General features: G+C 46.0%; 1 protein-coding gene across 2 annotated transcripts in view; it reads right to left on the bottom strand.

Annotated features, from left to right (window-relative positions):
* dctn4 (dynactin 4) overlaps positions 1-10150 on the bottom strand; it is a 52322-nt gene extending 42172 nt beyond the window's left edge. The window contains exons 1-4 of one of the 2 annotated variants that reach the window (XM_068044063.1): positions 9988-10150; positions 4196-4266; positions 1134-1312; positions 970-1013 (exon numbers count right to left, since the gene is read on the bottom strand). In XM_068044063.1, coding sequence (XP_067900164.1) covers positions 970-1013; positions 1134-1312; positions 4196-4266; positions 9988-10122 — 429 coding nt within the window. In that variant the 5' untranslated portion in view covers positions 10123-10150. Of the gene's footprint in view, positions 1-969; positions 1014-1133; positions 1313-4195; positions 4267-4344; positions 4506-9987 lie in introns of those variants that run through there. The other variant, XM_068044064.1, reaches the window with a different exon arrangement.
* Positions 10151-27167: the final 17017 nt, after the last annotated feature.

Below are 27167 nucleotides of genomic sequence, written 5' to 3' on the forward strand. Positions count from 1 at the left end.
ATAGGGGTTGTGCTACTGGACTAATAATCCAGAAGCCTGGACGAATGATCCAGAGGGACAAGTTCAAATCCCAACATGGCAGCGGGGGAATTTGATTAAATAAATCTGGAATTAAAAAAGCTAGTATCAGTTATAGTGACCATGAAACTACCAGATTGTCATAAAATTATTTTGCAACTTAAAACACAGGACATGTGGAATTAAAAAAACTTGTCATCATTGTGCTTTATCAGCATCCCAATTTCCAATCCACAATGCAAGGAGCAAACTGGGCATGTGTTTGATGTGGAAGGAAGCGGGAAGTGGCAGAGCTTTCAGTACATGCATTCAGCAAGTTCCACTGTAGAAATCACACTTGTCATGTCAAGAGACTGAATGATAAAATTAAACCCACACTAGCTCACCCAGTGGCTCAGTTGGTCAAGGCAGCGACCACCATGGTACTGAAAGACAGATCACAAAGTCTCAAAAGCAATTCTCAGGCTGTGTGCAGTCAGCCATCTTCACTTTGGAAGAGATGCTACAATTCATCTCAGTTATCCCGGGATAAGGAAAGGGAGAAGTCAAATTAGCCGGCTCTCCCGATTACTATCCGATTGGATACTAAAAGATTCGAGGGATATGAGGATAGTGCAGGAAGTTGAGGTAGAAGATCAGCCATGATCTTGTTGAACGGCAGAGCAGGCTTGAAAGGCTAAGTAGCCTACTCCTATTCCTCATGATTCCTGATGGAAAGAGTAATGACAATATCCGACTTGGCTTCGGTGCCCCTGTCCCCAACCATATACCTGGTTGAAGAGTCCGACAACGCACTGTCCAGGCTCATGCAGCTGGGTGCAGCCAACAACCATGAGACTATACCCCAGCATTAGCCAGTGCTTCAGGAAAGGCGTGGTGAGGCAGCTCAATGCAATGTTACAGCCATGTGATTTTTCATTTGTTACTGTATGTTTGCACCACCAAACTTACCCGCTGGGTATGAGGGTTCTCTGGTTCTTGCCACCCTCCGCTGGCTGAAAGAGAAAGATTACGATTAGCAAGTCGCAAGATGCTACAAACACAGAAATGCACAGAAAGGGTGGACAATGAGAGGCCGATGAAGGCATCATGTCTCAAGCTGCGCCACTACCTACCCACAGATTTGTCTGCCATGCCGACATCCCTGGAAGTCCAGCGGCAGAAGCCACAGGCCAGATAGTAAGCCTTCTTCATGGTGGTCTTAGCTGGATCATCGGGGAGAGGTGCTGGGATGTTGGTTGCTCTTGTGGAGAGAGTATGCATGCAGCATGGGCAGTCAAAACAATTAGCACATCTGTAGAAAACAAACAACCATTAGATGACCTACAAACAACAGGCATTGAGTGAATCGAGATAATCAATTCCTGCAAATCTACAAACCAGAGTCATTTTGGAACTCAGTCACAATTATCAGTTTGAAATGGGGTTGGGGAGGTGGGGTAAATGTGAGAATTTATTTTTATGGTTATGTGGGCATAGAGAATTTGAGAAGCTGGGAGTGTTCTCCTTGGAGCAGGTACGGTTAAGTTGAGATTTAATAGAGGTGTTCAAAATTATGTGTGGTCTTGATCAATAGGAAGAAACTGTTTTCATTGGCAGAAAGGACGGTCACCAGAGGGCATAGATTTAATGTCATTGGCAAGAGAACCAGAGGGGAACCTGGAACTTTTTTTTAAAAAACACAGCGATCTGAAACGCATCGCGTAATAGAATTGTGGAAGCAGATTAAATACAAGTTTCAAAAGAGAATTTGATAAATACTTGAAAAGGAAAAAAGTTTGCAGGGCTATGAAAGAACAATTGGGAGAAAGTACAATTGGATAGCTCTTTCAAACAGCCAGCACAGACACGAGAGGCCAGATGACCTCTTTCTGTGCTGCAATGATTAGCACCCAGGCATTAAGGTTCAATGAAGAATGCAGGAAGGCATGCCAAGAGCAGCACCAGGCATACCTAAAAATGAGTTTAACAGCGGAAGCAGCATGCAATAGACAGGGCTAAGCAATCCCACAACCAACGGATCAGATATAAGCTCTACGGTACTACCACATCCAGTCGTGAATAGTGGTGGACAACTAAACAACTGACAGGAAACATCCCCATCCTCAATGATGGGGGGAGCCCAAAACATCAATGCAAAAGACAAGGCTGAAGCATTTGCATCCATCTTCAGCCAGAAGTGCAGAGGGGATGATCTATCTCGGCCTCCTCCTGAAGTCCCCAGAATCACAGATGCCAGTCTTCAGCCAATCCGATTCACTCCACGTGATATCAAGGCAGCACTGGATACTGCAAAGGCTATGGGCCCTGACAACATTCCGGCAATAGTACTGAAGGCCTGTGCTCCAGAACTTGCCACGCCCCAAGCCAAGCTGTTCCAGTACAGCTACAACACTGGCATCTACCCAGCAATATGGAAAATTGCCCATGTATGTCCTGTACACAAAAAGCAGGGCAAATCATCAACAGTGCTATCAAGCGGCACTTACTCAGCAATAACCTACTCACTGAAGCTCAGTTTGGGTTCCGCCAGGGCCGCTCAGCTCCTGACCTCATTACAGCCTTCATCCAAAGATGGACAAAAGAGCTCAACTCCAGAGATGAGGTGAGAGTGACTACCCTTGACGTCAAGGCAGCATTAGATCAAGCATGGCAGCAAGGAGCCCTTGAGTCAATGGGAATCAGGGGGAAAACTCTCCGCTGGTTGGAGTCATACCTAGCACAAAGGAAGACGGTTGCGGTTGTTGGAGGTCAATCATCTTAGCACCAGGACATTGCTGCAGGAGCTCCGAAGGGTAGGGTCCTGGGTCCAACCATCTTCAGCTGCTGCATCAATGACCTTCCTTCCATCATAAGGTCGGAAGCGGGGATGTGCGCTGATGATTGAACAATGTTCAGCACCATTCGCAACTCCTCAGATACTGATACAGCCCATGTTCAAATGCAACAAGAGCCGGACAACATCCAGGTTTGGGCTGATAGGTGGCAAGTAACATTCCCATCACACAAGTGCCAAGCAATGACCATCTCCAACAAGAGAGAATCTAACCATCTCCCCTTGACGTTCAATGGCATTATATTTGCTGAATCGACCACTATCAACATCTTGGGGATTACCATTGACCAGAAACTGAACAGGACAAGCCACATAAATGCTGTGGCTACAAGAGCAGGTCAGAGACTGGGATTTCTGCAGCGAGTAACTCACCTGTCTCCCCAAAGCCTGTCCACCATCTATTCCCTTCCTAACAGCACTGTTGGTGTACCTACACCCCAAGGACTGCAGCGGTTCAAGACAACAGCTCACCACCTTCTCGAGGGAAATTAGGGATGGGGCAACAAATGCTGGCATTGCCAGCAATGCCGACATCCTGTGAATGAATAAAAAAAGGCTGATACACAGCTGGCCTCCCTGATAAAGACACAGTCATATGAAACAGCCTTATAAGTTTGAGACCCAGTTATTGCTGGGCCGTACACACCAGACAGATCCCAGGTTTGGTCTGTGGTAAGGCAGGTGATCTCAGTCACCAAAGAGGTAAGGCTGCTGCAGTGCCCCTGGGCTAGGAAGTGAAATAAAATGCAGCGAAGCCTCCTGTTCTCAAATGCTGGATAGAAGATGCCTAAGAATGATGGGGAGGGGGCAGGTAAGGAGAGTCTCGGGCTTGGCCATAATGTCCTGCATTGTTGAATAGCCTGCCAACACAGCGACAGGCAAGGCAGTAGACAGCTGGTATGCCCCGATGCAAGTGGGCGCCTACAAGGTATGCGCGCGCACACGTGTGTCAGTCTGCAGGGGTGGGGGGAGGGTTGCAGGGTGGATTTGCATCTGGAAATATTAAAGAATGTAACAAACAAAGAGGGCTGACACATACAAAAAGACCCCTAAGTAGCTAAGGAATGTCAGGTGAACCCCAGAGGTGCACTGGGGGATTTCAAACACTGCATTAATTCCACACAATGACCAGGAGATTGAGCTGACCTGCACATGGTGACCCGATGCATAAATCTGACTTTAGGCACTAAACTGGTCAGCGGAAACAACACAGATTACAAGGCATCAAAAAGTGGCAGTCCTGCTGGGACATCAATTCATTTCACAGTCCAAGACTGCTACAGTCACACAGAACCATTTTTACAGTCATAGTAACTCTTGGTAACAGACAAAGCAGCTCACCTGTTCTTTTTCAGTTTTGCTTCAGCTGAAGGCATGTTCTCTAGACAGCTTGGACAGTAGTGGGAGTCCACCTGGAGATGGCAAGGCAGACCATCAGCAACCGCACAATATCTAAACCAGCTAAAACTGCAGGAGGTCTAACCACTTACTAACAAATGACATTGCCCTCTGTGTACATGGTGTCAGCCGTGGCTCAGCGGGTGGCACTCGTGCCTGAGTCAGAAGTTTGTGGGTTCAAGCCCCACTCCAGAGACTTGAGCCCAAAATCCAGGCTGACACTCCCTGTGCAGTAGAGGGAGTGCTGCACTGTCAGAAAGTCACAGATATAAGGAGAGGTCATCGAGGGATTTATCCCTCAGGCAACACCTGAAAAACAAATCATCTGCTTATTATTTCATCGCTGTTTGTGGTAGCTTGCTGTGCACAAACTGGCTGACATATTTCTTGCATTACAATCATGACTACACTTCAACGTGTTTCATTGGCTGTAAAGTGCTTTGGGATATTCTGAGATTGTGAAAGTTCGCTTTGCTTTGACTCATGGCGATGTGCTTGCAGATGAGGTAATAACTTGCATTTATACAGCACCATTGACAGAGAACATACTAATTAGGAGTAGACTACTCGGCCCTTTGAGGCTGCGCAGCCATTCAATAAGATCATGGCTGATCTGATTGTAACCTCAACTCCACATTCCCACCTACCCCCAATAACCTTTCACCCCCTTGTTTATCAAGAATCTACCTACCTCTGCCTTAAAAATATTCAAAGACTCTGCTTCCACCACCTTTTGAGGAAGAGAGTTCCAAAGACTCATGACCCTCAGAGAAAAAATTTCTCGTGTCTTAAATGGGCGACCCCTTATTTTTAAAGTGATCCCAAGTTCTAGATTCTCCCACAAGAAACATCCTTTTCACATCCACCCTGTCAAGACCCCTCAGAATCTTATATGTTGCAATCAGTCAAGTATAAAACCATTGGTTTCAGATCTGTCACTTGTGGCAACTTGAAGGGTCATATAAAGGCGGCTGATAATCAAAGGACACAAATTAACCTGGGCAGAAGATTGAGTTGCTGTGATCTGGAATGCACTGTCTGAAAGGGTGGTGCAAACAGATTCAATAATAACTTTCAAAAGTGGCTACTTGGACAAATACATGAAAAGGAAAGATTTGCAGGGCTATAGGGAAAGAGCAGGGAGTGGGATTAATTCGATAGCTCTTTCGAAGAGTTAGCAAGGCACAATGAGCTGAATGATCTCCTCTGTGCTGTATGATTCTATAAGCAGCACTCTGAACATCAACTTAATATTTTTCCCAATATACTACACCAATAGGTTAAATAAACTTAGTGCCAGCACATACTGAAGTTCACCGGGGATTTGCCTGACCACCCAGAATCATTAGCTATTCTTCTAAGGTATTAAGCCTCTTTGGATAAAATATCTCATCATTTCCCACTAGTCTATCTCAATGATTGAGAGATTAAACCAGTAACATTACAGTACATCTTTTGAAGACAAGCACGAGTTTAACGAGTACTAGTGATCCCCATCACTGACTCATCAGGCAGAGAAAAATCTTTCCCTAGTCACCTTATCAATGCACTTACTAATTTTATAAATCTCATATTTTCCCTTGCCCTCCCCTATCCCAGAGGAAACAGTCCTAGTATTTCATTTCATGAAAATAGGCCATTCGGCCCAACCAGCTCATTTCAATGTATATTCTCCATGCAGGGGTCCCACATTTAGCCGGGGGGGGGGGGGGGAGGGGGGAAGCTGTGGGTGCCCGCACATTCAATAACAGGGATGAGGGGACACACTGAATTATTTTGTTTTGTGACAAAAGGTCATCAACCTGAAACATTGAGAGATTGCAGAGCTCTGAAATGCAGAGATCTGGCCGTCCATGTCTCCGTTATAAAGACGTCTGCAAACGTGACATGAAATCGTGTGACATTGATCACAAGTCGTGGGAGTCAGTTGCCAGCATTCGCCAGAGCTGGCGGGCAGCCATAAAGACAGGGCTAAATTGTGGCGAGTCGAAGAGACTTAGTAGTTGGCAGGAAAAAAGACAGAGGCGCAAGGGGAGAGCCAACTGTGCAACAGCCCCAACAAACAAATTTCTCTGCAGCACCTGTGGAAGAGCCTGTCACTCCAGAATTGGCCTTTATAGCCACTCCAGGCGCTGCTTCACAAACCACTGACCACCTCCAGGCGCGTATCCATTGTCTCTCGAGATAAGGAGGCCCAAAAGAAAAAGAAAGAAGTGCATGAATCACAAAAGGTTAGCATGCAGGTACAGCACGTAATTAGGAAAGCTAACAATGTTATCATTTATCACAAGGTGAATTGAATACAAAAGTAGGGAGGTTATGTTCAGCTATACAGGGCATTGGTGAAACCACATCTGGCGTTCTGTGTACAGTACTGGTCTCTTTATTTAAGGAAGGATGTAAATGCGTTGGAGGCAATACAGAGAAGGTTTACTGGACTAATACCTGGAATTGGCGGGCTGTCTTACAAGAAAAGATTGGACAGGCTAGGCTTGTATCCACTGGAATTTAGAAGTGTAAGAGGCGACTTGATTGAAACATAGAAGATCCGAGGGGTCTTGACAGGATGAATGTGGAAAGGGTGTTTCCCCTTGTAGGAGAATCTTGAACTAGGGGTCACTGTTTTAAAAATAAGGGGTCTCCCATTTAAGACAGAGATGAGGAGAAATGTTTTCTCTGAGGGTCGTGAGTCTTTGGAATTCCCTTCCTCAAAAGGTGGTGGAAGCAGAGTCTTTGAATATTTTTAAGGCAGAGGTAGATAGATTCTTGATAAGCAAGGGGCTGGAAGGTTATCCGGGGTAGGTGGAAATGTGGAGTAATCAGTTCAGCCATGAACTTACTGAATGGCAGAGCAGGCTCGAAGGGCTGAGTGGCCTACTCCTGCTCCTAATTCATATGTTTGTTTTAACTAAGTGCTTCTCTCCCCACAGACAGCCTGACCTGCTGAGTGTTTCGAGAATTTCCTGTTTTTATTTCAGATTTCCGGCATCCACAGCACATTGACGTTTTTACCATTATAGCTTGTTCTTAACCTACACTTTTCTTCTCAGTGTGTCAACCCCTTTGATCACTCTTTTTAAGTTATTTCTGAAGGATTCTGTATTAAGGCTACACAGCTCCGCCTCCTTGCTGCCTGAAGAATCTGTAGAGAGCATTTTTCCTTTTAATTTGTTAGCCAGTTTGGAGGTCACATTTATTTAGTCTGATCTTGCTGATCATGGGCACAGGCATGTCCTGTATGCTCTGCAATATTCTTTTCAAGGTGTTCCTTTTGTTCTCCACTGAAATGCTGGCCAACAATCCCTCCAATCCATTTGTTTTAATTCTTTTTTCATCTCTTCAAATTTTGCCTTTAACAATTATAAACCTGGCTCCTGGATTTTGGTGGAATTGAATCTCAGATTATTTTATACTTGATCATAATGTCATCATTATTTCCTTCCCAATGTTCTTCATCCTCCACTTCCTGTATATTACTTGGGTCATATCCAAATACCAGGTCAAGATGAATTATGAATCAGTCACACAATATGCTTAACCACTTGAGTTTTTGCAATTCATAGTTGGTTGATTGAAGTGTTCAGTTACAATAACTTTCCTATTTTCATGTTCCTTATTTTTTTCACAAAGTAAACTATCGACCTGGTGGTCTATACCACGTGCCTAATGTTACCTTGGATTTTTCACATTGGAGATTTCCATCCATAGTTCTTTCTATTGCTTACTCCATCCCACAGGCTCAATTTTATATTCCTGAGTTGTCTGGCATATATGGCAACATATTTTCTCCAGCCCTGCAACTTCTCCATTCCAGCCGCCTGGGCACCCCTGATTTTAATCACTCTACCATTGCTGGCCAAGACCTGGAATTCCCTCCCTAAGCTTCTCCGCTTCTTGCCTCCTATAAAACACTCCTTAAAACCTACCTCTGCCTCCAATATCTTATGTATCAAACTTTGTTTGATTACGCTCTTGTGAAGCGCTTTGAGATGTTTCACTACATTAAAAGTGCTACATAAGTGCAAGTTGTTGAACTGAACATCCCCAAGTAACTTTTTCATACTCGGGGTTTAGCCATGTTTCCGGCATCCCCACATCATGGTTGCCTACTGCTGCTGTGGGGACAGTGGGGGGGTTCATGTCGTGGGGGAGGAAGGGTCCCTGTTGTGGGGACGGGGGGGGGGTTGGTTCCTGTCATGGTGATTGGGCGACATTGGGGGGGGGGGGGGGGGAGGAAGGGATTGGGGGGGGGGGGGGGAGGATGGGATGGGGGGGGGGGGGGAGGATGGGATGGGGGGGGAGGAGGATGGGATGGGGGGGGGGGGGAGGATGGGATGGGGGGGGGGGGGGAGGATGGGATGGGGGGGGGGGGAGGATGGGATGGGGGGGGGGGGGGGAGGATGGGATGGGATGGGGGGGGGGGGGGAGGATGGGATGGGGGGGGGAGGATGGGATGGGATGGGGGGGGGAGGAAGGGATGGGATGGGGGGGGGAGGAAGGGATGGGGGGGGGGGGGGAGGAAGGGATGGGGGGGGGGGGGGAGGAAGGGATGGGGGGGGGGGGGGAGGAAGGGATGGGGGGGGGGAGGAAGGGATGGGGGGGGGGAGGAAGGGATGGGGGGGGGGAGGAAGGGATGGGGGGGGGGGAGGAAGGGATGGGGGGGGGGAGGAAGGGATGGGGGGGGGGAGGAAGGGATGGGGGGGGGGGAGGAAGGGATGGGGGGGGGGGGAGGAAGGGATGGGGGGGGGGGAGGAAGGGATGGGGGGGGGGGAGGAAGGGATGGGGGGGGGAGGAAGGGATGGGGGGGGGAGGAAGGGATGGGGGGGGGAGGAAGGGATGGGGGGGGGGAGGAAGGGATGGGGGGGGGAGGAAGGGATGGGGGGGGGAGGAAGGGATGGGGGGGGGAGGAAGGGATGGGGGGGGGAGGAAGGGATGGGGGGGGGAGGAAGGGATGGGGGGGGGAGGAAGGGATGGGGGGGGGAGGAAGGGATGGGGGGGGGAGGAAGGGATGGGGGGGGGAGGAAGGGATGGGGGGGGGGAGGAAGGGATGGGGGGGGGGAGGAAGGGATGGGGGGGGGAGGAATGGATGGGGGGGGGGAGGAATGGATGGGGGGGGGGAGGAATGGATGGGGGGGGGAGGAGGGAGGAATGGATGGGGGGGGGGGAGGAGGGAGGAATGGATGGGGGGGGGAGGAGGGAGGAATGGATGGGGGGGGAGGAGGGAGGAATGGATGGGGGGGAGGAGGGAGGAATGGATGGGGGGGGGAGGAGGGAGGAATGGATGGGGGGGGGTGGGGGGTGGGGGAAGAGAGATGAGCGGCCTCCTTGACGAGTGGGGGAGGGACAGGATTCCAAAAGCATTAGCCCGAGAGCAGGGAATGAGCCTGTTCGGGTGTGGCCGAAAGGGCTCTAACACGGCAGGGACTGAGGTCGAGCGCTAGGATGCAGGAGGGGGCGGCGGTATGGGTGCAATGGGCTTCATTCCTCTCAGCGCCGCTGCAGTGAGGGCGGTGAACAGGCCGGCAGCGACCTGACTCCCAGGCCACGACCATCCCAGTCTCACCTTGTCGCCATAGTGAGCCCTGATTGACAGCCTGGAACGCGCACCCATTGGTCGAGGAATTTGACTAACACGGGATGAACCAATAAGGTGCGGTCCGGCCGGCGTGTGGGCGGGACCTAAGACGGCAGCTGATGGCTAATTATGTTTTGTTTCATTGAAAGATGGCACCTACTTCATGGGAGACGCACTCGAGCGAGCGCAACTCATGGCAGTAACGGCAGAAATAAAGCTGCGACAGCGGCAACCGGAGCTTCTTCTCGCCGTTGACGAGATAAACCACCCGCTCCAGCTGCAGCAACGACGCCATCTTCTCCGGCTGACGTCAGCGCCGACCGCCCGTCATATGGTCGACGCGGTGACGTTGAGGGGCCGTAAGATAGGCGCGATTACGTCAAGCTCATCCGTACGATGTCGCTGCGATGACGTTCCCACGTATCCTGCGCGATGATGTCACATAGACAAGGCTGTCCCACCCCTCTTGTTGATGGTGTTGTTCAAGTGTGCAGACAATAGGAGGAGGCCATTCAGCCCATCCTGCCCTATCAAATGGGTGGGTTGGAGTTCATCATAGCGTGTAGAAAGAAAGACTCTGCATTTCCATAGTGCCTTTCAGGAGCTCAGAATGCCCCAAAACGCTTTACAGCCAATGATGTACCTTTGTTGATCATTGTTGTAACGTGGGAAAAGTTGCAGCCAATTTGCACATGGCAAGCTCCCACAACCAGCAATATGATAATAATGAGATAATCTGTTTTCGTGAGGTTGAATCAGGGATAATTATTGGCGCAGGACACTGGTGAAAGCTCCCCTGCTCTTTTTCAAAATAGCACCATGGGATCTTTTGCGATTTAACATCTCATCTGAAAGACGGCACCTCCAACGGTGCAGCACTCCATCAGTGTTGCACTGCAGTGTCAGCCTAGATTTTTGTGCTCAAGTCTCTGGACTGTCCATGATGGGGATTAAACGGGCAGTTAGAGTCCATGATAGGGTAGAGCGTACAGGGGCTGTGGAAGGAATGGATTTAATGGCCCAAATGGTATTTTCCCAGCCTATGGTTACAACATTCCTTTTTGTTACACACCAGCGAAAAGAATATCTGGGCAGGAGTTGAGTTTGTCATGACTTGAAAGCATTAGTGAAATATGAAGCTTTACCACACAGATCAGAGATTATTCCAGCTATCTAAGTAAATGACGGGCTTCTAGGCAAGTGCATTTGGAAGCAAACACCACTCCTATCAGCAATGTACTTCACACAGTGAGCAGCACGACTCTGAATAGAACAAATGTTTTGGGTCACGATGTTTAAGAAAAAACTTTCATTCCTGTGTCACCTTGTCCTAAAGTGTTTTACAGTCACTGAAGTATTTTATGAAGTGTAGTGACTGCTGTAATGTAGGAAACCCAACACCTAATTATGCACACAGCACCTCTGACAGTGTAGCACCCCCTCAGCACTGCACTGGCATGTCAGCCTACATTAAGTGCTCAGTATCAGAAATCGGGCTTCAGTTCGTGTGTTACCACTGAACCATGGCTAACACTTCAGAAAACGTAATCAGTGAGGCATAGCACAGAGAGTTTGTGCATCTTGTGTGACGGCTCATAACTCACGCCATTACCTTTGCCTCTTATGGGACTGTGGCATAAAGATAGGTTTAACCCTTGTTCTGCTCTTGGGATTCCTACTGACTAATTAAAGGTGCTTAACAGTTTAATTTAGGAAGAACGAGAAGAGGCATTATAAACTAAAATGTAGGGTTCTAAAGGGGGCTGCAGGAGCCTGGGAGTATATCTGCACAAATCATTGAAAGTGGCAGGCAGGTTGAGAAAGTGGTTAAAAAGGGATACGGGATCCTAGGCTTTGTAAGTAGAGACATGGAGTAAAAAAGCAAGGAAGTTATGGTAAACCTTTATAAAACACTGGTTCGGCCTCAACTGGAGTATTATATCCAAGTCTGGGCACCACACTTTAGGAGTAATATGAAGGCATTGGAGAGGGTGCAGAAAAGATTTAGGGGAATGCTTCTGGGGATGAGGGACTTCAGTTATGTGATTAGATTGGATTAGATTAGATTAGCTGCTCTCCATAGAGAAGAAAAATTTGAGTGGCGATTTGATAGAGGTGTTCAAAATCGTGAAGAGTCTTGACAGAGTAGATTGGGAGACATTGTCCCCATTGGTGGAAGGGCCAAGAATCAGAGGACACCGATTTAAGAAGATTGGCAAAAGAATCAAAGACAGCATGAGGAAAAACTTTTTCATGCAGCGAGTGGTTAGGATCCAGAATGCACCACCTGAGAGTGTGGTGGAGGCAGGTTCAAACGTGGCTTTCAAAAGGAATTGGTTAAGCAACTGAAAAGAAAAGATTTGCAGGTCTAGGGGAAAGGGCAAGGAAGTGGGTTTCGCTAAATTGCTCCTACATCGAGCTGGCCGAATGGCCTCCTGTGCTGTAACCATTCCATGTTTCTATAACAGAAAAGAGAGGAGAGAAAGAATTTGCATTTCTATCGCTTCTTTCACCACCTCAGGACATCCCAAAGCACTTTACAGCCAATGAAGTGTAATCAATGTTGTAGGAAACACAGCAGCCGATTTATGCACAGCAAGCTCCCACAAACACCACTGAGTTTAATGACCAGATAATCTGTTTTAGTAATGTTGGCTGACCAGGGGGTCAGTTCTGGGAATTATGCCTTTTTGCTATTCTGCTGTTCTATTTTTTACCACTAAAGTGAACAACTTCACACTTCCCTACATTATATTCCATTTGCCATCTTGTTGCCCACTCACCTAACCTGTCTATATCTCGTTGCAGCCTCTCTACATCCTCCCCACAGCTGACCTTTCTGCCGAGCTTTGTATCATCAGCAAACTTAGATACATTACTCTCTAACTCTTCATCCAAGTCATTAATATAGAGTGTAAATAGCTGAAGCCCCAAAACTGATCCTTGCGGCACCCTACTATTCACTGCCTGCCAACTTGAAAATGCCCCATTTATGCCCACTCTCTGCTTCCTGTCTGTTCACCAATCCTCTATCCACGCTAATATATTACCCCCAACACCATGAGCCCTTATCTTGCCTATTAATCTTTTATGTGGCACCTTATCGAATGCGGCAGGAATTAAAGCAGAACAAAAGACAAGGGGACCCTTTAGGTATCCTCAGGAAAGAGATGAGTTAGGCCAGTGTCAGGCATAGTTCAGTGGGTAGCACCCTTGATTCTGAGTAATTTAGGCACATAATCTTGGCTGGCACTCCCAGTACCAGTATGAGGAAGCAACGCACTGTCGGAGATGCTGTCTTTCGGATGAGACAATAAACGAGACCCTGTCCACACTCTCAGGTGGATATAATAGATCCCATATTTCAAAAAAGAGCAGGAGAGATTTTCCCAGCGTACTGGGGCCCATATTTATCTCTCGATCCAAGTGACTTAAAAAAACAGATTATCTGGTCATTATCACATTGCTATTTGTGAGATCCTGCTGTGCAAAAATTGGATGCTCTGTTTCCCACATTACAACAGTTACGACGCTTCAAAAGTACTTCACTGGTTTGGGACATCCTGATATTGTGAAGGGTGCTATAGAAATGCAAGTCACTAAATACTGAACAGGCTGACACTCTTTAGGAAAGAGAAGCTGAGGGGTGACCTGATAGAGGGCTTTAAAATGATGAAGGGGTTTGATAGTTTAGATGTAGAGAAAATGTTTCTACTTATAGTGGAGACCAGTGGTGCAGTGGTTAGCACCACAGCCTCACAGCTCCAGCGACCTGGGTTCGGTTCTGGGTACTGTCTGTGTGGAGTTTGCAAGTTCTCCCTGTGACTGTGTGGGTTTCTGCTGGGTGCTCTAGTTTCCTCCCACAGCCAAGGACTTGCAGGTGGATAGGTAAATTGGCTGTTGTAAATTGCCCCTAGTGTAGGTAGGTGGTAGGAGAATTGAGGGAAGGTAGGGAATATGGGATTAATGTAGGATTAGTATAAATGGGTGGTTGATGGGCAGTACAGACTCAGTGGGCCGAAAGCCCTGTTTCAGTGCTGTATAACTCTATGACCAGAATAAGAGGCTATAAATAATTAATAAATTCAATAAATAATTCAGGAGAAACTTCTTTACCTTGGAGGCTGGAAAGAATGTGGAATTCACTATCACAAGGAGTAGCCAAGTTGAATAGTATAGATGCATTTAAAGGGAAGCTAGATAAATACATGAGGGAGAATGGAATAGAAGGATGTGCAGATAAGGTGGGATGAAGTAATAAACTTATTCAGCATAAACAGCATCATATTCTCTTTCTCTCTTCACAGATGCTGCCAGATCTGCTGAGCATTTCCAGCAGTCTAGGTTCCTATTCACTGCTTCTTTGTGTGCAGCCTATGAGCTGTACTGCTAATGTTTTGATTGGCTTCTGTCCATTCGCTAGTCATTATCTTTCAAGCCATCTGAGATATTTTTCTTTTCCCAGAACTTGTTGATGATCTGGAAAATGATCTTTGTTCACTTCGAAGGGAGTGGCGATACTTCCCAAGGCTGTTTTGTGATGAGAGTGAGTCTGGATAATACCTGCGACCTTATATCCGACAACACCTGTCTCAGTGTCTGATCCGCTCCTTCTTAAATTCTGGTTGAGTGTGTTGCTCAACATTTTTCACCACCTGGTGCACAAGGCAGATGGGTCAGAGGGCTTCCTAGTGCTTGGTACATTGAGAGTCAGAAAATGTTTTTTTGGCCAGCCAGAGATCATTCTTCCAGGACCCAACAAATGCCATCCCTCTAGTACACTAACTCTCCCATTGAATTTCTACTCCTCTAGTCCCCTAAAAGCCCCAGCAAATGCCATCTCTTTAGTATTGTCTCACTGAAGGTCGTCAATAAAGTACCCTTACCCATTGAATGTCAACTCTATTATCCTAACTTTCCCATCAAAGGATGATACCAGAACTGAGAGGTTCTACTTTTCAGCAAAGGCTGAACAGGCTGGAGCTCTTTTCTCTAGAAAAGAGAAGGCTGAGGAGTGACCTGACAGAGGTGTTTAAAATTATGAAAGGGTTTGATCGGGTAGACGTAGGGAAGATGTTTCTACTTGTGGGGGAGACCAAGACTGGTATCATAAATATAAGATAGTCACTAATAAATCCAAATGGGAATTCAGGAGAAACATCTTTACCCAGAGAGTGGTTAGAATGTGGAACTCACTACCACAGGGCATGGTTGAGGTGAATAACATAGATGCATTTAAAGGGAAGCTAGTTAAACACATGAGAGAGAAAGGAGTAGGATATGGTGCTGTGGTTAGATGAAGGAGGGTGGGAGGAGGTTTGTGTGGAACATGAAGCTTTTGGGCTGAATGGGCTCTTTCAATGCTGTGTATTCTATGTATCTCTACATAGACATTCATCCCTCGAAGTACCCTAACTCTGCCATCAAAGGTCATACCTCTAATTCTCCAAACTGCTATTGGTCATCCCTCTCACACCTAAACTCTACTATCCCGCTCAGCAAGTCAGTGCAGACATTTATCACTGTTTATGGTGGAAAAACCCCAGCCGTTCACAGATCTGTGAAGTTCAAGAGTGTTGGGCAACTACTGAAGACTCCTTGACTTTTTTTGCAGCTCTATACTGAGGTGTCCCTGGAGCACAGTTGCGTTCTCGAGGTTAATTAAAACTCTTTGTGCAACTAGTGACATACGACATCCAATGCTTCACTGTTACAATCCATGTTAATTTATGGTGATAGGATTGCTTGATCTCAAATGTCAGTATGGGGTGCTGCTAATTCCTGTACTGTTGGTGGTTTGATCCCTTTCAGGCATGACCGGATGTGTAGATGCTGCTTTGAGCTTCGGCTAATTCAACACAGGACTGGGTCTGAAGCTGATAGTACATTTACGAGTGTGGCCCAGTGGTAGCAATTTTGACTTTTAAGGATTTAAGAGTTAAAGGATTGTGGAATTTAAGCCTCACTCATAAGCCTGAGCACATATCGATACTGCGATATGACTCTGCCTCCTATGAGTAATACCCTGGTCCCTTCATTTTGTTTGGGTGAATGTTTAAGTTCTCCTGGTATTATCTGAGAATGAGCTGGGGGCTTTCCCAGTATCCTGGGTCAACATTACTCCCTGTCACAGCTTCACTGAACATTCATTCCATTGTTACATAGATGTAAAGGGAAATTACAGCAAACAGTCCATTCGGCCCAACTGGTCTATGTCTCCTCCCACCTACTTTATCTCACCCCCATCAGCATATCCTCCTATTCCTTTCTTATCCAGCTTCCCCTTAAATGCATCTATATTATTCAGATCAACTTCTCGATGTGGTAGCGATTCCACATTCTCACTACTGTCTGGGAAAGAAATATCTTGAATTCCCTATTGGATTCATTGGTGACTGTCTTATAGTTACTAGTTTTCTATGTCTACCCTATCAAACCATTTCATAATTATAAACCCCTCTATCAGGTCACCCCTCAATCTCTTTTCCATAGGAAAGCATTCTAGCCATAGAACCACAGAAAAGTTATGGTACTGAAAGAGGCCATTCAGCCCATTGTGTCTACGCACCCATTCTAATCCCACCTTCCAGCACCTGGTCCGTAGCCTTGCAGGTTACAGCACTTCAGCTGCATGTCCAGGTACCTTTTAAATAAGTTGAGGGTTTCTGCCTCCACCACCGATCTGGGCAGCGAATTCCAGACACCCACCATCCTCTGGGTTAAAAGGTTTTTCCTCATGTCCCCTCTAAGCCTTCTACCAATCACCTTAAATCTATGCCCCCTTGTAATTGACCTCTCCGCTAGGGGAAACAGGTCCTTCCTGTCCACTCTATATCTCGGCCACTCATAATTTTGTACACCTCAATTAAGTTACCCCTTCAGCCTCCTCTATTCTAAGAATCATAGGAAAACAGCCCTAGTTGATCCAATCTTTCCTCATAGCTGTAACTTTTAAGCCCTGGCAACATTCTAGTAAATCTCCTCTGTACTTTCTCCAGAGCAATTATGTCCTTCCTGTAATGTGGTGACCAGAACTTACGTAATCCTCCAGCTGTGGCCTAACCAGTGTTTTATCCAGTTCCAGCATTACATCCCTACTTTTGTATTCTATACCACGGCCAATAAAGGAAAGCATTCCATATACCTTCTTCACCGTTCTATCTAACTGTCCTGCCACCTTCTAGGGACCTTTGGACATGCAGTCCACTTCCTCTACCCCTCTCAATATCCTCCCCTTTATTGTGTATTCCCTTTCTTTGTTTACCCTCCTCAAATGCATTACCTCACACTTCTCCGGATTGAATTCCATCTGTCGCTTTTCCGCCCACTCAACCAAACCATTGATATAATTCTGGAGTCTACAGCTATCCTCTTCACTATCAACTACATGGCCAATTTTTGTGTCATCTGCAAATTTCCCAATCATGCCTCCCACATTTAAGTCCAAATCATAAATATATACCACAAACAGCAAGGGACCCAACACTGAGCCCTGTGGAACACCACTGGAAACCACTTTCCATTCGCAAAAACATCCATTGACCATGACCCTTTGTTTCCTGTCACTGAGCCAATTTTGGATCCAACTCGCCACATTCCCCTGTATTCCCTGCTTTTACATTTCTGACCAGTCTGCCATGTGGGACCTTGTCAAATGCCTTACTAACATCCATGCAAACAACATCCGCTGCACTACCCTCATCAATCTTCCTTGTTACTTCCTCAAAAAAATCAATTAAGTTAGTAAGACACGACCTTCCCTTAACAAATTCATGCTGACTATCCCTGATTAATCTGTGCCTTTCTAAGTGACAGTTTATCCTGTTCAATCTTTCCTGATAGTTATAACCTCTCTGCGCTGGTATCATCATTGTGAATCTTTTATGAACCTTTTCCAAACCTCTATAGCCTTTGTACAATATGGAGATCAGAACTGTCGATAGAACTCTGTGTGTGAAATCTTGTTGTGCTTAAAATGACCACTGCCCATAACAAGTGACAGCACTCCAAAACGGAATGTGTTGTATGTGAATTACTGTGAGATGTTTGGATCATATAAGGTGTGGTAATAATAAGCATTTCTCCTTTATATTTCTGCTTTAAAATTCTTGTGTCACTCAACTGCTCAGCTACCTAATTGTTCCAAGTCTCTTAAAAATATCTCTATCTCCTTATGTTGCCTGCAAATACAGTGATTCCGTGCTCTCTGTTGGGAGTCTAAGGGATCATGGGCCAGAGAATGAACAATGGCCATGTTGTAGAGCAATCCTTCTGCATACAACACCCCACTGGGAGTGCTCGGGATTACTGAATTTACTTATCCTCAGAGTGTTGTCACTACCGGCCCCTGCTGCAGCCATGATCAACAGGGCACCCAGATTAGACCCCCACAGAAATCCCTGCACTAACCCTCCCAATGGACCTTTTTGCATTTATCATCACCTTATGTTTCATACTGCCAACCCAATTTGCAATTCTAATTGGCCCATCATCCACAAATATAGGAACAGGAGGAGGCCATTCAGTCCCTCGAGTCTGTTACACAGGAACAGGAGGAGGCCATTCAGCCCCTCGAGCCTGTTCTGCCATTCAGTTAGATCACGGCCGATCTGTATCTCAAATCCATTTATTGGCTTTTGCTCCATATCCCTTGATGTCCTTACCCAAGAAAAAAAATCGATTGATCTCAGTATTTAAAGTTCTGATTGACCCCTAACCCCCACCCCCAACGCACTCTCCCACACCAGCATCCAGAAATTCTGTTTTTTTGGTATTATCCTCGCTTGTGAGTCAGAAAGGTCATGGGTTCAAGCCCCACTGCAGAGACTTGAGCATAAAATCCAGGCCGACACTCCCACTGCATTACTGAGGGAGTGCTGCACTGGTGGAGGTGCCGTCTTTCAGATGAAACATTAAACTGAGGCCCCGCCTACCCTCTCTCAGGTGGATGTAAAAGATCCCACAACACTATTCTGAAGAAGAGCAGGGGAGTTCTCCCTGGTGCACTGGAGTGGGACTTGAACCCACTACCTTCTGACTCAGTGAAGAATTACATAGAGTTACTTAGAATGCACAGCACAGAAACAGGCCATTCGGTGTTTATGCTCCACTGCTACAGCCACGTGGTGTGGGGTGTGGGTGGTTCCTACTGTTCAACTCCCACCAGACCACAGCAGGTGTTTTTTTGTTGTTAGGGTTTAACCCCTTTGTGTTTTAGTTGTCAAATAAACAGACAACGACAAGTTTTCTTGTAGGTTTAAAACAGAAGATTAATTATTTATTGAGCAATATGCCTTATCTCGAAATTGGCACAACCACATCCACTCAAATATTCACTCGCGCACACACACACACGCACAAGAGACAGATCGAGAGGAAAAGGGGTAAGTGGTTTTCAGTTGAGGTAGGGTTTTGGGGTTCACAGTAAACCTGTTAAATTCTCTCAGAAGTCAAGTTCTCGTTGGTTGCAGGCCTGAGACATTTGTAGATTTCTGTGTTGGTTGAAAGATCAGTTTGAAGACAGAAGATCACTTCCAATTCACTGTTGCACAAGTTGAAAATGTAGAATTTACAGCAGGGCACCTTCCCTTTTGGCTTGTTAGATTTTCCCCCAGCTCTTAGCTGGACAAGCTTCTTGGTGATGTTTCTTTCGTGGTGTCTCTCTCTCTCTCTTCCTCGAGGGCTACCTTTTTAAGGTAAAAGTTTGTCACATCAGATTTTGTGCTTAGGTCGCTCCCCCATGGTGATCACCCAATGGCACTGGATGAGAATGATCCAGTTATGATGTTTTCACTTCATACCTTCTTTGTTACAGTAGAACCCATCCAATTCAGCAATGTTTCAGGATGGGTGTAATTGACACCTCTCAACCAAGTCAGGCATCCTTTGTTCTAAACAGACAATGTGGCACTGTTTGAATACACATGTGGTTATCTTTTGCAGCATTGTCCAATTTTGTAGAGTAGAGTCAATTTTTATAACTGTTCAGTTTAAGTCTGTATTTTTTCATCGTGTAAGTGTGGCATCCACACAAGCCTTGTCCCACTCCTCTTCATCTCACCCCATCAACATATCCTTCTATTCCCTTCTCCCTCATGTGTTTATCTACCTTCCCCTTAAATATATTTCTGTTATTCAGTTCAAGAAGGCAGCTCACCACCACCTTCTCAAGGGCAATTGGGGATGAGCAATAAATGCTGGCCTAGCCAGAGACACCCACATCCCACGAATGAATTAAAAATTCGCCTCAACTACTCCCTGTGGTAGTGAGTTCCACATTCTAACCACTCTTTGTGTCAAGAGGTTTCTCCTGAATTCCCAAACAGATTTATTAGTGACTATCATATTTTTGGCCACTAGATTTGGTCTCCCCATAAGTGCAAACAACTCTATTTCTACCCAACTGACAAATATTAGAAAAGTCACAGATTATAAACAAGTGAGGTGGGGGTTGGGCAAGAGATAACAAAGGAGAAGGTGCAGATTGGACCAGGCCACATAGCTGACCAAAAGGTCACGGAGCAAAGGCAAACAATATGTTAATGGTGTGTTGAAAGACAAAGCATTAGTACAGATTAGGTGTGAATATACTGAATATTGAACAGCAGCAAGTGCAAACCTGAAGAAAAACAACCTGAAAAAAACAGTGGGTAAGTAAACTGAACAAACTAAGATGAAATGAAATAAATGCAAAAAAAGATTGTAAAAAATGTAAAAAGGAATGTAAAAAAAAGGAAGAAAAAATAACTAAAAATGACTAGAAATGAGAGTAAAGTGGGGGGCTGTCATGCTCTGAAATTGTTGAACTCAATGTTCAGTCCGGCAGGCTGTAGTGTGCCTAATCGGTAGATGAGATGCTGTTCCTCGAGCTTGCGTTGATATTCACCGGAACACTGCAGCAATCCCAGGACAGAGATGTGAGCATGAGAGCAGGGGGGAGTGTTGAAATGGCAAGCAACCGGAAGCTCAGGGTCCTGCTTGCGGACTGAGCGGAGATGTTCCGCAAAGCGGTCACCCAGTCTGCGCTTGGTCTCCCCAATGTAGAGGAGACCACACTGTGAGCAGCGAATACAGTATACTACATTGAAAGAAGTACAAGTAAATCGCTGCTTCACCTGAAAGGAATGTTTGGGGCATGGGATAGTGAGGAGAGAGGAGGTAAATGGGCAGGTATTACACCTCCTGCGATTGCAAGGGAAGGTGCCCTGGGACGGGGACGAGGTGATGGGGGTAATGGAGGAGTGGACCAGGGTGTCGCGGAGGGAACGATCCCTTCGGAATGCTGACAGGGGAAGGGAGGGGAAGATGCGACTGGTAGTGGCATCATGCTGGAGGTGGCGAAAATGGCGGAGGATGATCCTTTGGATATGGAGGCTGGTGGGATGAAAAGTGAGGACAAGGGGAACCTTGTCACGGTTCTGGGAGGGAGGGGAAGGGGTGAGGGTAGAGGTGCGGGGAATGAGTCGGACACGGTTGAGGGCCCTGTCAACCACAGTGGGGGGAAATCCTCGGTTGAGGAAAAAGGAGGTCATATCAGAAGCACCGTCATGGAAGGTAGCATCATCAGAGCAGATGCGTCGGAGATGGAGAAACTGGGAGAATGGAATGGAGTCCTTACAGGAGGTAGGGTGTGAAGAAGTGTAGTCGAGGTAGCTGTGGGAGTCAGTGGGCTTATAATGGATATTGGTAGACAACCTATCCCCAGAGATGGAGACAGAGAAGTCGAGGAAGGGAAGGGAAGTGTCAGAGATGGACCATGTGAAGGTGAGAGAAGGGTGGAAATTGGAAGCAAAGTTGATAACGTTTTCTAGTTCGGGGCGGGAGCAGGAAACGGCACCGATACAGTCATCAATGTACCGGAAAAAGAGTTGGGGGAGGGGGCCTGAGTAGGACTGGAACAAAGAATGCTCGACATATCCCACAAAAAGACAGGCATAACTAGGACCCATGTGGGTGCCCATAGCGACACCTTTTACTTGAAGGAAATGCATGGAGTTGAAGGAGACAAAAATAAGAAATGCTGGATTCACTCAGCAGGTCTGGCAGCATCTGTGGAAAGAGAAGCAGAGTTAACGTTTCGGGTCAGTGAAGGAGAAGTTGTTCAATGTGAGAACAAGTTCAGCCAGGCGGAGGAGGGTTGTTGATGCAGCCAGACATGCTGAGTGATTCCAGCATTTCTTGTTTTTGTTTCAGATTTCCAGCATCCGCAGTATTTTGCTTCTATTTCTACCCCACTGATGAACCCCTTCATAATTTTAAAGACCTCAATCAGTCCAGCCCCCTACTCTCGTCTAGAGGGAAGAGTCTCAGCCTGTTCAAACTGTCCTGATAGGCATAAACCTGTAGATTTTTCAAATCACTTTCAGTATTTTACATCAGGCGAAGGACTGGGCAAACTCATTTAAAAATTACATTACTTTCGGTGATAAACCCACTTTCCGCTGTGTTAATGAAACTGGCGAGAGTTGCAACTCACGAAAGCCCCGTCTAATACTCAAACGTCACGGATTGTTTTGTATTTTATTCTTTATTGCCGTTTCCATTTTAATTTCCAATCCTTCCCCCCCCCCCAGTAAAAAGTTGGAAAGGATCTTTCCGATGGAAAAAGTATCTGTGAAACGCAAGATTTATTCCTTAAGTGGTTTCTTGCTTTCTTTTGCTGACTCGGGGCTGTGACGGACAGGCGGGGCGTGTTGTACGGGAGAGGAAACAGCACAGACAGCTTGACTGAAGACATTGACAGAGGCGTGCAGCTACATCTCCCCGATCCGACTGCCCTGGGATCCTCCTGAGTAAGTAGAAAGCTTTTGATCCTCCTTTACAGATGCAACAAAAGAGCAGCAGAGTGTCTCAGAGTCGGGTTCCTGTGACTGCAAGACTGCCTTAGGAGCCAAGCAAGGGTGAGACAAAAGGCTCAGTGTTTTAATAGAGAAAAGCAAGCAAAGAAACAAAATGAAGTGTCTCGGGTAAACAAGTCACTATTTTATTCACAAAGTTCCAAAGGGGTAGAGTTCCCACTTTGGGCATTTGTGCCCAAAATGCGCTTGAAGTTCGGCTGCAAGTTCATTTACTTTCATCCTGAAAAGTAAAATCTTCCATGCACTAGTGCAACTAGGCAGTGGAATAGACCATAGTCCAATCTTTAAAAAAAAATCCATCATAAAGTATCTCTGGTAACCTGTTGCAGTGTTATGAATCCAGCTGAAAATGGATTTATCAGCAAAAAATAAAACATCTGCAGCATCTGTGGAGAGAGAGAAACAGAATTGTAGAAATAAAAACAGAAAGTACTGGAAATACTCAGCAGGTCTGGCAGCATCTGTGGAGAGAGAAGCAGAGTTAACGTTTCAGGTCTGTGACCCTTCATCACTTATATTTAAAGTTCTTTGATCTTTTACGTGTGTGTATTTGGCCAATTTTGCAAAGTCCAGGTTTTACATTAAAGACCTTCCCTGAATCACTTTTCGCAAAAAAGGCCACTGCAAAGTCAGGGGTCCTTCTGGTGGGTTGGCACCTAGGCCCTGGCGTAAGGCAGGGAATCACAGGTTAATGGTGGATCGGTTGGGGCATGAGGGGAGGGTGTCACTCTGGCTGCACCCCTCTCTTTCATGGGGTCTTGTTCATGCCCGGGTGGGAGGAGTTGCCAACCTGACTTGTGCCTTGTAGATGGTGGACAGGCTTTGGAGTCAGGAGGTGAGTTACTCGCTGCAGAATTCCCAGCATCTGGCCTGCTCTTGTAGCCACAGTATTTATATGACTGTCCAGGGTTGCCCCTGGAGTTTCCAGGAATTAAAAAGATTAATATCCATTCATTGTTTACAAGTTATAAAAATATTGGTGATGGGGAAAAAGAGGCTGTTTGACTGACAGTCAAGAATCATCTAATTGGGTAACGAAGAGTCTGATTGCTTTCTGATTGGTCGTCGCAAGAATGGATGTGTGAAGTGACCAAATAAGGAATGTGTGGAGGCGGGGCAGTGAGAGTTGGGAGGCCAAGTGATGAGACCTCAGGAATATACCCAACCAGAGTGGACCTTTCACAGGGAGCATGTGATAGTCACCTGTATCCTTGAGGCCGTCCGTGATTGGTGGGCATTGGAGGGTAGAATGGGTCCAGTAACATTGTGAATGAGTTTTATAAATTGGGGGGTGTAGTTAATACAGGGAGGACTGCAACAAAATACAGGAAGACATTAATAAAATTGCAGAAGACATTTAATTGGCAAATTAACTACAATATAAATAAATGTGAGCTGTTAGGTTTTGGTAGGGAGAATAAGAAAGCCACACATGTCCTGGGAAGTAAATGGGATGGAGGAACAGAGGGATCTGAGCGACACAGGTTAACAAGACCGTTAAAAAAAAAAAGCAAACCAAACACTGGAGTTCATTTTTAGAGGGATAGAATTGAAAAGCAATGATGTTACGATGAACCTCTATAGAAGATTGGTTAGACTGTGTACACTATTGGTCTCCATATTATAAAAAGAATGGAGAGACACTGGAGGTGTATAAAAAATTTTCTTCAATGATACCAGAACTAAGAAGTTATACTTATCAGGAAAGACTCAACAGGCTAGAAAAGAGAAGACTGAAGGGTGAACTGAAAAAGGTCTTTAACATTAGGAAAGGGTTTTTTAGGAAAGGTTTAGAGAAAATATTTTCACTTATCAGGGAGACCGGATCTGGGGGCCAAAAGTATAAGATAGTCACTAATAAATCCAATTGGGAAACTTCTTTACCCAGAGAGTGGTGAGAATGGAACTCGCTATCACATGGAGTAGTTGAGGCAAATAGCAGAGATGTATTGAAAGGGAAGCTGGATAAACACACCAGGGGGAAAAGAATACGCTGATGGGTTTGATGAAGTAGGGTGGGAGGAGTCTATAATGCAGCACAAACACTGGCATGGTCTGGTTGGGCTAGATGCACTATAAATACCGGTAATTCTCTGAAACTATGTAATATAAGTTTCTTTTCGGATCTATTGTAATTGGACAATATGATTCAATTCATCTATCACATGTGCCTCTTTGCAACAAACCTTCTACAAATTATTTTCTCTGCCGATGACACTGGCATTACTCAGTGCTGTCTTAAAAGGTCAATTCAGAATTGGAAAATTTTGATGATCTTTCTCCCTTCCAATTGTTTTATACTTCCAACAAATCGGGATAGAACTTCTAACCTGTGGAGTTCCCAAATGAGCTTTCGAGTTCTATCTACCAGTCCGTGACCTTCAGGTGGGAGTTAACACTTTTTAAAGAACTTGCTTTTGTGAAGCAAAACCTCAAGGATGCCCCAAAGTTCTTTACAACTAATGAAGTTTGTTTTTTGAAATGTGGTGATTGGTGTAATGTCAAAAACGCAGCAGCTAATTTGAGCACAGCAAGCTTTCTTATTTGTTCGTGGGATGTGAGCATCACCAACATTCAGTACCCATTCTTAATTGCCCTTGAGAAGGTGGTGGTGAGCTGCCTTCTTGAACCGCTGCAGTCCATGTGGGGTAGGTACACCCACAGTGCTGTTAGGAAGGGAGTTCCAGGAGTTTGACCCTGTGACAGTGAAGGAACGGTGATATAGTTCCAAGTCAGGATGGTGTGTGGCTTGGAGGGGAACTTGCAGGTGGTGGCGTGCCATGCATCTGCTGCACTTGTCCTTCTACGTGGTAGAGGCCGCGGGCTTGGAAGGTGCTGTCGTAGGACCCTTGGTGAGTTTCTGCTGTGTATCTTGTAGATGGTATACACTGCTGCCACTGTGTGCTGGTGGTAAAGGGAGTGAATGTTTAAGGTGATGGATCGGGCGCCAGTCAAGCGGGCTGCTTTGTCCTGGATGGTGTCAAGTTTCTTGAGTGTTGTTGGAGCTACACCCATCCAGGCAAGTGGAGAGTATTCCATCACACTCCTGACTTGTGCCTTGCAGGTAATGTACAGGCTTTGGGAAGTCAGGAGGTGAGTTACTTGCCACAGAATTCCCAGCCTATAGTATTTATGTGTCTGGTCAAAGGTAATCCTCAGGATGTTGATGGGTTATTGAGTGATGGTAAGGCCGAGGACACGATACTGAGGAACTCCTGCTGTGATGTCCTGGGGCTGAGATGATTGACCTCAAACAACCATCTTCCTTTGTGCAAGTTATGACTCCAACCAGCAGAGAGTTTTTCCTCTGATTCCCATTGACCTCAGTTTTGCCAGGGCTCCTTGATGCCATACTCAGTGAAATGCTGCCTTGGTGTCAAGGGCAGTCACTCTCACCTCACCTCTGGAGTTCATCTCTTTTGTCCATGTTTGAACCAAGGTTGTAATGAGGTCAGGAGCAGAGTGGTCCTGGCAGAACCCAAACTGAGCATTGGTGAACAGGTTGCTGCTGAGAAAGTGCCGCTTGATGGCACTGTCAGTGACAACATCTTCCATCCTTTGCTGATGATTGAAAGTAGACTGATAGGATGGTTATTGGCAGGATTGGACTTGTCTTGATTTTTGTGGACAGGCCATACCTGGGCAACTTTTCACTTTGTTAGGTTGTTGCAAGTGTTGTAGCTGTATTAGAACAGCTTGGCTAATGGCGCAGCTAGTTCTGTCTTCAATACTATAGCCAGGATGTTACCAGGGCCCATAGTCTTTGCTGCATCCAGTGTCTTCAGCTGTTTCTTGATATCACGTGGAGTGAACCGAATTGTCTGAAGACTGTCATCTGTGATGCTGGGGACCTCAGGAAGGGGCGAGATGGATCATCCACTTGGCACCTCTGGCTGAAGATGGTTGCAAACGCTTCAGCCTCGTCTTTTGCACTGATGTGGATGGGGATGTTTTTGGAGCCTCCTCTTCTGGCTGTTGGTTTGATGTCCACCACCATTCACGACTGGACGTGGCAGGACTGCAGACAGCTGCCACGAAAAGCACTGAGATAATGTCCAGATAATCTGTTTTTTCAACAATGTTCGTTGACTGATGATTATCGGCTTAGGCTATCGTGTGAAACGGGGCCTCAACTTAATGTCCAATCTGTAAGTTGGCACCTCCAACAGTGCAGGTCTCCCTGAGGGACTCGAACCTGTGACCTGTTGACTCAGAGATAAGTGTGCAACCCACTGAACCACAGCTGGCACCATTACTAGACCTTTAATATATTATATAGAAAATGATATAAATTGTGGTACCGTAAACATTAGATAATTTTACGGCAGACTTTTATCAAGACTGAGTAATGTATTGCACAAAAGATGCATTGTCTATTAGTGAATTTCTGATTATTTGAGGAATTTTCGTGCAGTTATTTCCTTTCCATTTTGAGGAGCTGTCTGGATTGCTTTTACTTCTTTGTCAATTCCAGATAGACTCA

Source organism: Heterodontus francisci, chromosome 12 (genome assembly GCF_036365525.1).
Source record: "Heterodontus francisci isolate sHetFra1 chromosome 12, sHetFra1.hap1, whole genome shotgun sequence".
Classification (NCBI taxonomy): domain Eukaryota; kingdom Metazoa; phylum Chordata; class Chondrichthyes; order Heterodontiformes; family Heterodontidae; genus Heterodontus; species Heterodontus francisci.